We start from the raw sequence: 16,116 nt of genomic DNA, 5'->3' as shown, positions 1-16,116 counted from the left end.
AAAGTAAAAAATTTTAAAATGTCAAAATGTGATATATAAAAAAAGTTCCACGTCAATTCGGCGCGGAAAGTTTAGCGCAGCGTAAATTCCACGCGTTTTTATACAGTTGCATTTATTATACATTTATAAGTTTAAAAAAGAATTATTAAACAAGTTATTTGTTGGTCTTATTAACTATTTCTTCATATTTTTTTAAAATAAAAATATCAATTTTATTTACAAAATGTGTAATATCAATAAGAAAATTTAATAATATCAACAAAAAAATTAACAAACTAATATTTATATTGATCCAAAAAATTTAAATTAAGATTGACTCATATAGATTTATTAAATATACTTAAAATGATTTTATTAATCATTTAAAAACATATATATTATGTTTAGGTCAATTTTTTCTATTATAAAATAATCAAAAACGAATTAAAAGCAAATTTTTTATTTATAAAATGAAAGGACTATAGAAAATATAAATATACTATATTCATTAACATGCTAAAAATATAATTTATATACAACACATGTATGCATTTTTGTTTTTTTTATATTTAAAATTTTTTTAAAAAAATGTCATAAAACTTAAACATATGAGGATCGATTGAATCAATAAAAACACACAATGCCATCCCAGATAAAAATATTTTGTTTAAAAATAAAATATATTTACAATCTAATCTAGTAAATAATCATAATAGAATTTTTCTATTTTTTGAGTTTTAAAATAATTTCCGGTATTAGAAAAAGAGGATTCAAAAAAACAGACCGGTCATGACACCTTCATTAAATGTGTCAGTATGTCTAGATTTACAGTGAAGAGGGGGATATTTTTCACCAGATGTTAAAACAAAATAAAAGGATATTACAGTGAAACGATACACATGTTTAAATATACTATAAAAGGGGGTAAACAAAATAAGATTTTATTTTTAATAGAATAAAGATTGAAATTAAATATGGACAAGCAATTAATTAAGAAGATTAATAGTTGATTAATCATTATAAAAAAAATGTGTTAAAATTTAATTCAAAATAAAAAATTAAAATACTTACATATTAATTATTTTTAATTTTTCTTAAATAATAAAAAAAAATGTTTAATATAGAATCTTTATTATCCAATAGTAATACTAATTTTTCCAATTTAAATGAAAACTCCCAATCTTCGTCGAGAATTCAAAGACCGAAAAGAATACACAAATATTGGAATAAAGAAAAATTAGATATAGTTACCAAAATGTTATTAATGCCGGAAAAACAACAAATGTTTGATAAATTATAATTATATTTTTTATGTATTAATTATTTTATCGAAATTATTATAAAAGTTTATAGTGTTATCATATTTTTATCGAAATAAATGTATATACAAAATAGATTACATTTAAGAAATTCTAAAATATTTTCAAATATTAAAAAGACTTTTTACAAAAAATGATTTAGAATTTTAAATGAAATTTAATCAAATATCTTACTTGAGCATTCTCAAAGAAAATAAAAAAAAAAATTCATTTTTCATCACAAATTACACATTTTTTTTATAATGATTAATCAACTATTAATCTTCTTAATTAATTGCTTGTCCATATTTAATTTCAATCTTTATTCTATTAAAAATAAAATCTTATTTTGTTTACCCCCTTTTATAGTATATTTAAACATGTGTATCGTTTCACTGTATTATATTTTTATCTTAATCATACTGTAAACATTAATCTATGTTAAAAAATATTAAACAACTATTTTAAATGTCACACTTAAAAAATTTTTTTATAAAAAAATATAAAGTTTTGTCTTCACATATTTTCTTTTACTTAGATAACGATATTTTGTGTAGAATAATTTTAAAAATAATGATAAATTATTCATCTTAGTTATTAGATCTTAGTCAAAATCTTTTATTTCTGAAAATAGTTTTTTTTTCTCACTTTATTTTATCATATTTGAGACATAACTTTATTTTAATATTTTATTCAATTCGTATATTACATATAAACATTATATAATAAATTCGTAATTACATTAATACATGAATATTGATTATATAAAATATGAAATATTTCATGGTAGTTCATAGTCATAAATTGCTTGCTTTTAGTAGTACCTATTTAATTAAAATATTAAAAAATGTTAATCGTAATTAATTATATAATTAGATTACTTTAGTCAATAGGTAGTCCACGATAGCCCAGCTCCAAATATTGTTGCATATGATTATAAAAATTTGTAAAATCATAAGGAATAAATTGATGCATAATTTGATTAATATTTGTTATTATGTGCTCCTTTGTGCTTGGTCTGGGAATTAATTACCTATATTTGTTTTTGAAGACCCCGAAAAAATTTTCAATTGTGGTGAATATGGGGGGAGATAGTCTATTCTCTCTTTAAAGGCATCAATTAGATGACTTTTATGTATAGAAGCATTATCCATAACTAAGATGGCATCTGGTGGTAACATACTAATAATTTCCATTAACGAATTTCGGAATAATATACCATTATATGATCCTTCGATGATTTTATAATGTATAACTCCACAAATTCCTATAGTGCAAAGTACACTTACATTTTGCCCTTTTGAGGATGGAACCTTTATTGTTGGTCTAACATTGAGTGGTGCCCAAGCATAGACAGGTACAACATGAAAATTGATGCCTGTTTCGTCGAGAAAATAGAGTCTTTCTCTGGAGATGTTCAGCAATTTGCGGCAATACACCTGCCGAATATTGATAGCTCCTGGTGTATTCCTGCGATCCGGTTCTTTCCCAGCTCTTTTTGTGGACCATCGGATGTTTTTGATATATTTCCTTATGGTTGCAATATTTTTTGGAGAACCAGAAGGCAAATTCTCAATTATATCCTTCACCGTGAAGGTATTATTGTCTATTAGCAAATCCATAACTTGCCTTTCAATGTTCGCTGTATCTTTTATTTTTCTCCCTCTTTGTTTAAGAGAGAATTCCTTTAAAGGCTCACCAATAATTTCTGGGAATGTATCCCTTTTTATTTTATGTATTGAGGCCTTCGACATATTAACATATTTAGCAATGTCCTTAATCTTCATCTGTTCTTCCTCTGGCATTGCTAAAATTTTCATTACCATTTCAATTTTATCTTTGTTCCAACAATTGTATGTTCTTTTGGGTTTAGGAATGGAGGATAATTGAGAATGATTTATATTTTCATTAATAGTTGCTAAAGAATTATTATTTGCAGAAATGCTAGAATGTGATTGATAATTTTCCATATCATTCCCATCTGAGATTGGCAAAGAATAATTTACAGAAGTACTTGGGAATAAAGGAGAGTTATTAAAATTATAAAGTAAGTAGTCTATATTAAACATTATATATGTAAAGATTGAAAAATTAATTAATATTAAATTAAATATACAAAAATATTAAATTATGTAAATGATATGTGAAAAAATATGTTTTTTTTTATGTTAAAAAAGTTTTTTTAATTATAAACTTCAAGTGTGGCATTTTTTGAAAAAGTTGTTTAATATTTTTTTAACATAGATTAATGTTTAAGTATCATTAAAATAAAAATATAATAACATCCTTTTATTTTGTTTTAACATCTGGTGAAAAATATCCCCCTCTTCACTGTAATAGTATCGCTATGTCCTATCATAGTTCAGAATTAAATACGAACTTTCTGGCCAGATTTGTTTAATTTTATCGCTATTTTTTAAACACGTATATTTATTTTTTTCTTCTAATTTTATATATGTATCTTGGACAAGTACATTTGATATTATTAAAATATTTTAATAGTTATTAACCATGAATGACTAAATAAAATAATTACCTAAAAGAGGGACTATAAATATACTTAATATATATTAAATACAGATGAGAAGGAATGCTAAAGAAGATTCACACGTCATCTCATAGTTTTGATTATTATCACATGTCTGTCTTACATAAAATTCAAAATATGGTTGAGATATAATTTCAAAATATTCAGATACCTGCAAAATATTTTATTATTTGAGAATATTATTAAATCAAAAAAATGTAAATAAGAATTTTTTTGAGTATTCAATCAAAAAATGTTAATAAGAATTTATTTGATCAAGTAAAATGAGGAATAAGTTAATGAAGTAAATAATTGGTATTCATGATTCAAGTTGGAAGTCTTAAGTAATAAAATGTAAATAACAGATCAAATATCTTAATAATTAATTTAAAATATTCGTCCTCTAGTCGACACAAATTGACGACTCAAGTTAAAATTTTTAAGTACAAAAATGTAAATAATAGAATCTTAAATAATAACAATTAATTTGAACTATTCGTCCTCTAATCTACTCAACTATATAATTTGTATTCACGACTCAATTGGAAGTCTAAAGTAAAAAATGTAAAAACAAAAAATATCTTAATTAATAATATTAAAAATATTCGTCCTCTAGTCGACTCATGTTCATAAAACTTTTCTTCCTCTAGTCGACTCAACTTCAACTATATAATTCTTATTCACGTCAAGACTCAAGTTGGAAGTCTAATGTAAAAAAATATGAAAAACAAAAAATATTTTCATAATAACTAATTTGGAATATTCATCATCTACTCATTTATATAATTCTTTTCAGTTTTCACAATTCAAATTAGAAGTCTAAAGTAAAAAAATGTAAAAAGCAGAAAAAATATTTTAAATAAATAATAATTAATTTGAAATATTCGTCCTCTAATCGTCTTAAATTGACGACTCAAGTTCAGAGAACTATTTGTCCTCTAGTCAATAACTATATATTTTGTATTCACAACTCAAGTTGGAGGTCTAACGTAAATAGTAAATAACAACAAATATCTTAAATAATAACTAATTTGAAATATTCGTCCTCTAGTCGACTCAAGTTCATAGAACTATTGGTCCTCCAGTCGACTCAACTATATAATTATATTCACGAGTCACGACTCAAGTTGGAAGTCGAAAGTAGTAAAATACAAAAACTATCTTAATTAATAATAATAAATCTGAAATATTCGTCCTCTAGTCGACTCAAGTTGACGACTCAAGTTCATAAAATATTCGTCCTCTAGTCACGACTTGAGTTCACGACTTGGGTCGACTTGAGTTCACGACTCGAATCGACTTAAGTTCACGACTTGAGTTTGAGTTAGTCGACATATTCGACTAATGACTCGAGACGAGTCGGATGAACTCGACTTTTTAACAACACTAAGAATAGGCTTATTTTTATCTATTAGTGATGCTAAATAATTCGTTTTTAATTAAAAACTTAATCAATTATTGAATCTACTATTAATAAGTAAGTAGATAATTGATATAAATTTGATTTTACCTCTAAAGTGTTGTGTGAGAATATTAGAATTATAAGATTGAATGGATTGATCAATTCGATTGAGAAAATCTGGGTGTCCTGGATCAATAAATTAATATTATATCATATATTTAGCAAAATTATCAATAACTGAGAATAATAATTTATGAAAACTTAAATAATATATTTTAATATTTTAAAGATATCTACTTTCTAGTCTCTACAACATAAATATAATCTATTTACAAATCGCAAATATAATTATTAACTCTCCAACACATATGTACCTTTAATATAAATTAGGATAGTGCCGATCCATAAATTTTCCAACGATCCGATATTTTCAGACATTACTATAACTCCGATCCGTTAACCCAAATTTATAATAATTTTTATTTACAATACCTATATTTGAACCATTGTCATAAAAATAACCATATTTTCTATTCAAAAAAACCTGGTTAACTTTCAGAAAGATAAAGTGTATATTGTTTTTTATTCTCTTAAAATTTATTATCTCATTCAAAATATGGGCAATTTTTATGATTGAATGTAGTGTTGTTAAACAGCTCGATTTCATTGATTTTTAAAAACACCTATATTAAATTAAGATTTTAGCCAATATATTACCTAAGCTTCGAAAATTCGCCAATAGATTTCTAAACCTTTCTGTCATTTGTGGGAAAAATTTCCAAGCTTGGGTAATTCACTTTTGCTAAGATACTGAATTAGTCGTTATTAAAAATCGACTTAATCGAGCCGTTTAACAACACTTGATGAACGTGACTCGTAATTGAATTTTGGTTCCTTTTATTAATTTATTATTATTATGAAATTATGTATAGCATAAAAAATATTGTATAATTACTTAATTTTTAAATGGATCAGAAGTATCCAGAATTATAACGGTTAAAGGGGAACATGTTTTACGCGCATTTCGCTTATTTATCTTAATTTTATTATTATTTATATTTAAAGTTGTTCTTTCTTGGCCTTATGAAAATAAAAATGTCCAATATTGATATCAATCTATAGTTAATCAAAAAATATATCTAACTGGAATTCATCCTTTCCCTTGTGAGCGGGTTCTAGCCTTTAAGAAATATTTTTGTCAACAAAAAAAATCGATAGGGGTATCAAATAACGCTAATTTAAAAATATTTTGACTTAAATATTAGTATTCATTCTGGTCTTAATAGTTTGGACCTGGGAAGGAGGGAAGGTGGTTAAAATCTAAAAAATTATCAAATAAATGGTCATTAAAATAATTTTTAACTATAATGTTACACTTTCGGAAGGTATTCAAATATTTATTAAATATTTAATATGGGCATCAAATGAAAGCTATCATTGTATTGGTATTTTTAAATATATTGGTTAGCCGAAACTAGTCTTGTTAAATGGCTTGATTTCGCCGCTTTTAATTTATGACATTAGCCAAAATAATTTATTTCCCACATAATAAAAACTTAAACGCTCAGATTTTTTACTTAATAGCTCAATAAAAAATCTAAGATATTTTTCTTAAAACAAAGACGATTTTGCAAAGTAAAAAATTTGATTTTTTAAGAACTTTCTCAGAAATTTTTGCTATTATAGTAAATATATTTTCAAATTAAAGTTAATCAAATGAGTCATTTAGTTTTATTAATCTATGCTCTCAGGTCTAGGTCATAAGTGGGGGGGGGGATTAAATTTTTAACATATCCTGACAAATGAAAGCTACTAAGATAAATTGATTATATTGATACTCATCTCTCCAGTAGGTTGGGTGAGGTATCAAAATTTTCTTATATTATTTCGACATGGGTATCAAATTGAAAGCTAAAAGGAGATTTAATTGATTTTTATCACTTCACGTCTTCGAAGTAGGTAAAGGAGGTGGAAAAGGGGGGGGGGGTAAAATTTCATATAATATCTCAACATAGGTATCAAAAAAACGATAAATTGATTATAATATTGATCTCTGCAGAGTGGGTATGGTAGAGTTGGGTGATAAAAATATCCTAGCATGATATATCTACATAAGGATATCGATTGATTACATTGATGCTGATGCTAAAACTAGTGTTGTTAAACGACTCAGCCGAGTCGACTTAACTACGACTCAAGTCGAGTTTTGAGTCGATAAGTCGACTTGTTTTTACGACTCGAGTTATGAACTTGAGTCGTGAACTTATGAACTTGAGTTATGAACTTGAGTCGTGAATTAAAGTCGACTCAAGTTGTGAACTATATACTTGAGTCGACTAGAGGACGAATAGTTTTATGAACTTGAGTCGACGACTAGAGGACGAATATTTCAAATTAATTATTAAATAAGATATAATTTTTTTATTTTAAACTTCCTACTTGAGTCGTAAATAGATATACTTGAGTCAATTAGAGGACGAATAGTTATATAAATTTGATCGACTAGACTCTAATATATTTCAAATTAGTTATTTTTAATTACGATATTTTTGTTTTCTAAATCTAAAATTAGATAGTCGAGTAATCATGATTCCGTGTCGAAGTATCAATAATTCGAATCATTTTTACTACTTGAGTTCTGAACTTGAGTCGTGACCTCAATAAATAGGATAGGTTAATTTAAATTTTATGAAACTCTATTACTTATCATATAACTGTTATTTATTGGTTGGTTTTGTAGGGGCTTGGATCTTAAAATCGACTTAACTAAATGGATGGGTATCAAATAAGTATAGTTCTACCTTTATATGGTGTATATAATTTTGATCTGGGAGCGGGGGTAAAAAATATGGTCTCAAATTTGTTCGTGAAAAAAGTTGAAATGTCTATATCTTAACATTTAATTATTAAAAGATAAAAATATCTGCTAGATTACCAAAAATTAGGGTTTAATTTAGGTTCAGGATTTTTAAATTCTTTATAACGGAAATTTTGATAACATGAACTTAATCGAAAAAATCAATTCCTATAAAATTATTGGAAATAAAAAAAGGTTGCTCGTAACATCAAAAACCGTTTGAAAAAACGTTATGTATGTAAATTGTCGTATTTATTATTACCTCTGATTGAAATTGAAATATAAAAGATTATAATCTTCAAGGATGAGGTAATAAGAGGCAAATTTTGAGGATTAAGATGTTTAATTGATATATATTTTTTTAAAAAACTCATAGAATTTATGAACCCCAAACTATCTTCTTTTTTTTCCTGAAATAATGACCTGAATTTTAGTAATTTATTGATTTCTTCAAAACAGTAAGGGCTTGTCTATTAAAAAAAATTATAACTCAAATTTAGTCGAGTCCGCTTTGAAATTTTTTCATTTTATTTATTTAAATCTTTATAAATCATGGTAAATAAAATTATACAATTACAATAAAAAAATCGAATAAAATATATTAAAAAATCGAATAAAATATATAAAAATATCGTCTTGTTCATCTTCATTTGCCAAATCTTTTTCTTCCGGAAAGCTTCAAAATAAATATAAAGATATATTGGAAGAATTAAATAATCATTAAATTTTACAATTTTTTTGGGAGAGGGGAGGGAAGGTAAAATTCTTGTTTAAAGTTTAAAAAAATATTATTCGGACTAAATATATGTTAAAATGGTCTAAACACAATCACAACAAAGTATACATTAATATTTACATTTATTCCAAAAGATCTACGTTCCAATAACTCAGGCACAGGCATTGTTTTAGGGTTTGTGAAGCCATCCTATTTCTTTTTTTTGTCATACAATCAACCGCCCTGCTGAAAGTCCTCTCACTTGCAACACTTGTACTTTGTTGAGCTAAATAATCCCTAGCCATTAACGACAAAGTGGGATATGTTTCGGCGTTCTTTGCCCACCAATCCAATATATTTGTTGATGCAGGCGCAACGGGCTCCTTGAGATATTCCACGATTTCATCTCTCGTGGGATCTGGGTTATCAATAGCCTCTCTGAAAATAAATATAAAAATACAAGGTCAATTATATTTCTAAGTATTTATATTTACTTTCGCAGCTTATTATGAATAATAACTGAGTAAGGTTGTGAGTCAATATCATCAGTAAACTCATAAGCAGTTGCTTGGTATGTTGGCCAGGCATAAACTTTGTGAATTTCATTGAATTCTTTGTCATATTTTTTATTTAATATGCATTTTGGCATATATTTTTATTTTGTTTTAGGATCTAGAAAGCTAGATATGTAATTTGTTAGGGTACAAAAAAAGCCTTCGTAGGCCTCACATTTAGTCAGCATCAATTTAGCTGCTTTTTTGATATCCTCATTATCATGTGAATTAGATGTTTCTTCTAAAAAATTCCCCATCTAAGCGACGAATAAAACCGCTGTCCCAATAGTTGTACTTTCCGATGAAACTTCACATGTAATCTGGAAAAATGGTTTAAGGAAGATTTCGATTTCCTTTAAATATTTTGCCTCATTGACATTTATGTAAAATTCAGCTTTGGGAAGACATTCTTCCCCCAATCGTTTAATAGCATCTAAATTCTATAAAATAAAATATATTATAAAAATAACATTTAAGATATTGCTTAAATAACTTTATTTATAGTAGAAATCATAAGATACTTAGAATTCCACCTAGTGACCATGTCGAGTAGTTAGTACCACCCGAGATTTTGATATAACTTTGCATTAGCTTAGGAGAAAGGTGAAGTGATTTTACCAATTTATGAATTTTTTCTAATTTTGCATCAAAAATATTTAGTCCTTCTTTAACTATAATATTAATAACGTGAGCCAGGCATCTATGGCTATAAAATGGTATACTATATTTTTCCATGTAATGTTTAATGATTAAATCTGATGCACTAATCATATTTTTAGCATTATCATGCATTAATGCTAAAATATTTTTTTCAATCTCAAATGTTTCTATAGATTTTATTAAATAATAAGATATATCTTGCCCACTGTGAGGGTGTGGCAATTCTATAAGATCTAGTAGTTGCCTCATTGACATTTATGTAAAATTCAGCTTTGGGAAGACATTCTTCCCCCAATCGTTTAATAGCATCTAAATTCTATAAAATAAAATATATTATAAAAATAACATTTAAGATATTGCTTAAATAACTTTATTTATAGTAGAAATCATAAGATACTTAGAATTCCACCTAGTGACCATGTCGAGTAGTAATCTAGTACCACCCGAGATTTTGATATAACTTTGCATTAGCTTAGGAGAAAGGTGAAGTGATTTTACCAATTTATGAATTTTTTCTAATTTTGCATCAAAAATATTTGGTCCTTCTTTAACTATAATATTAATAACGTGAGCCAGGCATCTATGGCTATAAAATGGTATACTATATTTTTCCATGTAATGTTTAATGATTAAATCTGATGCACTAATCATATTTTTAGCATTATCATGCATTAATGCTAAAATATTTTTTTCAATCTCAAATGTTTCTATAGATTTTATTAAATAATAAGATATATCTTGCCCACTGTGAGGGTGTGGCAATTCTATAAGATCTAGTAGATGGTTTTTTAATTTCCAATTTGGAAATATAATGTATTGTGATTGCACAATACGACAGGGAATTAATCCCTGTCCAAATATCAGTAGAGAGGGATATTTTTCTCTCTATATTTTTTAGTTTAGCTATAAGTTTGAATCTAGCATTTTCATATATAGAATGCAAATAAATTCTGGCAGTTTGTCTTGACCAGATCTTTTCACTTTTAAATATAAATTTAAAGATATCCTTGAATTCTTCCGAGTCAAATAGATTAAATGGTAGATTGTTTTTTATAATATATCTTTAAAATTTAAGACCTAAAATTTTACACACTTATTGTAAAAATATTAGAGATAATAAATACAAAATTTCTAGATTTCCATTTACTTCTAAATAAAGTTATGGTATTTTTACTAAAGCTGCTCAAAAAAAAAATCTTTTTTTAGAACTTTCCTTAATCATATGATATGACCAAAAATAAATAAAAGGAAGCAAATTTGATTATATATTTTATTAATTCAATATTTTATAGTAATAATTAAATAAAAAAAAATGGTGGTCTGGATATTGGCAATGGGTTAACCCTAGAAAAAGTGGATAAGTTTTGTTATTTAGGTGATATGCTAAACGCAGATGGTGGTGTAGATTTTGCTGTTGTTGCAAGGATCAGACAAGCTTGGAAGAAGTTCAGAGAGATGTCATCTATTCTTACAAATAAAAAAGTTTCTCTGAAGTTAAAGGGGAAAGTTTACGTAAGCTGCGTGAGGAGTTGTTTAGTTTATGGCGGTGAAACATGGGCAATGAAAGCAATTCATGAAGCCAAATTAGAAAGAACAGAGATGAGGATGGTTAGATGGATGTGTGGGGTATCTCTGAGAGAGAGAAAAACTAGCAAGGAATTGCGAGCAAGATTAGGTATAGAAATGATTGGTATGGTAATGCGACGAAATAGACTAAGATGGTTTGGGCATGTGGAACGTATGACAAGAGATGACTGGGTAAAGAGATGCACAATGATGGAAGTAGGAGGATCAAGACCTAGAGGAAGACCCAAGATGACGTGGACAAATGTGATAGCGGCGGATATGAGAAGCTTGAATCTTACAAGTATTGATGCTCAGGACCGTCAAAAATGGAAAAGAAAAATCAGAGGGAAAACTGGCCTACCCGGGTAAACCTGGAAATCGCCATAAAACGGAGAAGAAGAAATAAATTTTATAATAAAACATCAGATATTAAAAAAAATATTTGATATTAAAGTTCATGCATCTTTTTTAAAAACATTCATGGCATGTTACATACATATGATCTTTGCATATAAATTTTTAACAAATAAATAAGGATTTCTTGTCGCTAACCCCTGGACAAGAGGAGCACCTTCCTTTTTGTTTGGTTGATATAGGTTTTAATTCTTCGATATTAAGCATATTCCCAGTATTATCCCTTAGCAGTTTATTAACATGTGGGTTTTTGTATTAATATTATAAACTTTGATCTATTAATCTCCTTTAAATTATTGGACTTATAAATTATTAAAGAATTTATGCAAGATATATTCAACAAATTATAAAAAATTGCCATAAACCATCTATTTGTTATTCTGGATATTGAATAATTTGAACATAGCTGATTCACAACATCAACACGAGCCTTGGTGAGATTGTAAAATGTGCAAATCCGCAGTTGATGTATCAATATTGTTATCATAGTGAAGGGTAGAAAGTATCATGCTTATACTTTTTTGGTACATATGATACTATATTATCTTAGGAGGCAAATAAACTTGAACAAATATCTTTCTTTTTAAAATTAAATGATGTTGGAAACTCCTTTTTATTTTTTCTTAAAGTTCCTACTATTGTTAATTAATGGGAATTCAATAAATGTATAACATGTTCATAACTGGTAAACCAGTTATCTGTGGTGACATTCCTATTCCTCTTAGAAATGGGCTGAATTAACCTTTCAACCACATCAAAAGGATTATTTCTCAATTTATATCGTCCTTCAGGCTGATTGCCAGCATTAAAGTATAAAATGTCACTAGAATAATTCAAATTAAAAATCATATGTTAAATTTATGATTTTTTACTCCACCGAAAAAATCAATAATATAAAATTTTCAAATTTAAAGTCATATATATATATCAATCAAAAAATAGATATAATTATATTTTTTTCAATTATATTTATTAACCTGACATACATAAATATAATTAGTAACAAAAAAAAATTTGATTTTAAAAAAAAATTACTAACCCAAGCTCAACAAATAGCATATATCTTAAAAACTATCAAATCAATAATCATGAAATTTGGAAGTTGGATTCCTTGTTACAAAAAATAAAACTACTGAAAAAACCAGGTCGGAATATCTTCTAGGTTTTGTATTACAATTATTATAAAAATTGTGGGGTCGTATTTACCCCACCGTTGTAGTGAAGGGTTAAATTAAATGATCTATCAAAATATTTATAATCTTTTATTAGCTTTTAAAAGTAATAAATTTGTTAGGCCCGGCCTGGCCCCGATCTATTAAAAAATTTTATAGGCCCGGTCCCATATATTTAAAAAAATTGAAATACGGCCGGGCCCTAAGCCCGGCAAGTCTATGATATTTTATTTATTACTAAAAACATAATTTTTATTAGGATCAAGAGGACAATGACTTGAGTCAAACTCAAAGCTCTTTTTCAGAAGCTAATACGTCTTCTTCTTCAATAATACAAAATAATAATTTCAATATTAAAGATATGTTTATAAATACACCTAACAAATCTCGACGGAAATGTGTCTACTGTGATAAAATCTACAGTCTTCATACGGCTACAAGTATTATATAAATCCTTTATTAAAAATTTTTAATATTTTTTAGCCAACCTTAAAAATCATATAAAGATATGCCATCCTGATTTTCCAAGCTAAAGAAATAATGCCCAAACATTTATCGGGTATCAGAAAACTACAACCCGAGGAAAATAAACAATTGAATAAACTTATACTAAGATATATTATAAAAAACAATCTACCATTTAATCTATTTGACTCGGAAGAATTCAAGGATATCTTTTTTATATTTAAAAGTGAAAAGATCTGGTCAAGACAAACTGCCAGAATTTATTTGCATTCTATATAAGAAAATGCTAAATTCAAACTTATAGCTAAACTAAAAAATATAGAGGTCAAAATATCCCTCTCTACTGATATTTGGACAGGGATTAATTCCCTGTCGTATTGTGCAATCACATTACATTATATTTCCAAAGATTGGAAATTAAAAAACCATCTACTAGATCTTATAGAAATGCCGCACCCTCACAGTGGGCAAGATATATCTTATTATTTAATAAAATCTATGGAAACATTTGAGATTGAAAAAAATATTTTAGCATTAACGCATGATAATGCTAAAAATATGATTAGTGCATCAGATTTAATCATTAAACATTACATGGAAAAATATAGTATACCATTTTATAGCCATAGATGCCTGGCTCACGTTATTAATATTATAGTTAAAGAAGGACCAAATATTTTTGATGCAAAATTAGAAAAAATTCATAAATTGGTGAAATCACTTCACCTTTCTCCCAAGCTAATGCAAAGTTATATCAAAATCTCGGGTGGTACTAGATTACTACTCGACATGGTCACTAGGTGGAATTCTAAGTATCTTATGATTTCTACTATAAATAAAGTAATTTAAGCAATATCTTAAATGTTATTTATAATATATTTTATTTTATAGAATTTAGATGCTATTAAACGATTGGGGGAAGAATGTCTTCCCAAAGATGAATTTTACATAAATGTCAATGAGGCAAAATATTTAAAGGAAATTGAAACCTTCCTTAAACCATTTTTCCAGATTACATGTGAAGTTTCATCGGAAAGTACAACTATTGGGACGGCGGTTATATTCGTCGCTTAGATGGGAATTTTTTTAGAAGAAACATCTAATTCACATGATAATGAGGATATCAAAAAAGCAGCTAAATTGATGCTGACTAAATGTGAGGCCTACGAAGGCTTTTTTTATACCCTAACAAATTAAATATCTAGCTTTCTAGATCCTAAAACAAAACAAAAATATATGCCAAAATGCATATTAAATAAAAAATATGACAAAGAATTCAAAGAAATTCACAAAGTTTATGCCTGGCCAACATACCAAGCAACGGCTTATGAGTTTACTGATGATATTGACTCGCAACCTTACTCAGTTATTATTCATAATAAGCTGCGAAAGTAAATATAAATACTTAGAAATATAATTAACCTTGTATTTTTATATTTATTTTCAGAGAGGCTATTGATAACCCAGACACGAGAGATGAAATCGTGGAATATCTCAAGGAGCCCGTTGCGCCTGTATCAACAAATATATTGGATTGGTGGGCAAAGAACGCCGAAACATATCCCACTTTGTCGTTAATGGCTAGGGATTATTTAGCTCAACAAAGTACAAGTGTTGCAAGTGAGAGGACTTTCAGCAGGGCGGTTGATTGTATGACAAAAAAAAGAAATAGGATGGCTTCACAAACCCTAAAACAATGCCTGTGCCTGAGTTATTGGAACGTAGATCTTTTGGAATAAATGTAAATATTAATGTATACTTTGTTGTGATTGTGTTTAGACCATTTTAACATATATTTAGTCCGAATAATATTTTTTTAAACTTTAAACAAGAATTTTACCTTCCCTCCCCTCTCCCAAAAAAATTAGTAAAATTTAATGATTATTTAATTCTTCCAATATATCTTTATATTTATTTTGAAGCTTTCCGGAAGAAAAAGATTTGGCAAATGAAGATGAACAAGACGATATTTTTATATATTTTATTCGATTTTTTAATATATTTTATTCGATTTTTTAATATATTTTATTCGATTTTTTAATATATTTTATTCGATTTTTTAATATATTTTATTCGATTTTTTTATAATAAAATGAAAAAATTTCAAAGCGTACTCGACTAAATTTAAGTTATAATTTTTTTTAATAGACAAGCCCTTACTGTTTTGAAGAAATCAATAAATTACTAAAATTCATGTCATTATTTCAGGAAAAAAAAGAAGATAGTTTGGGGTTCATAAATTCTATGAGTTTTTTAAAAAAATATATATCAATTAAACATCTTAATCCTCAAAATTTGCCTCTTATTACCTCATCCTGATTATAATCTTTTATATTTCAATTTCAATCAGAGGTAATAATAAATACGACAATTTACATACATAACGTTTTTCCAAACGGTTTTTGATGTTACGAGCAACCTTTTTTTATTTCCAATAATTTTATAGGAATTGATTTTTTCGATTAAATTCATGTTATTAAAATTTCCGTTATATAGAAAGTAAAAAT

General features: G+C 26.8%; 1 protein-coding gene across 1 annotated transcript in view; it reads right to left on the bottom strand.

The window, feature by feature from the left end:
• Window positions 1–16,116, bottom strand: part of LOC135924230 (uncharacterized) — a 62,269-nt gene that overhangs the window by 29,009 nt on the left and 17,144 nt on the right. The window contains exon 8 of the mRNA XM_065459282.1: window positions 5,315–5,392. Within this exon, the coding sequence (XP_065315354.1) occupies window positions 5,315–5,392 (78 nt within the window). The remainder of the gene's footprint in view (window positions 1–5,314; window positions 5,393–16,116) is intronic.

The sequence above is a fragment of the Gordionus sp. m RMFG-2023 genome, chromosome 2 (assembly GCF_954871325.1).
Source record: "Gordionus sp. m RMFG-2023 chromosome 2, tfGorSpeb1-WG-v2, whole genome shotgun sequence".
NCBI classification, from domain to species: domain Eukaryota; kingdom Metazoa; phylum Nematomorpha; class Gordioida; order Chordodea; family Parachordodidae; genus Gordionus; species Gordionus sp. m RMFG-2023.
The sequence above is the reverse complement of the archived record's forward strand: the minus strand, read 5'-3'. Positions and strand labels throughout refer to the sequence as shown.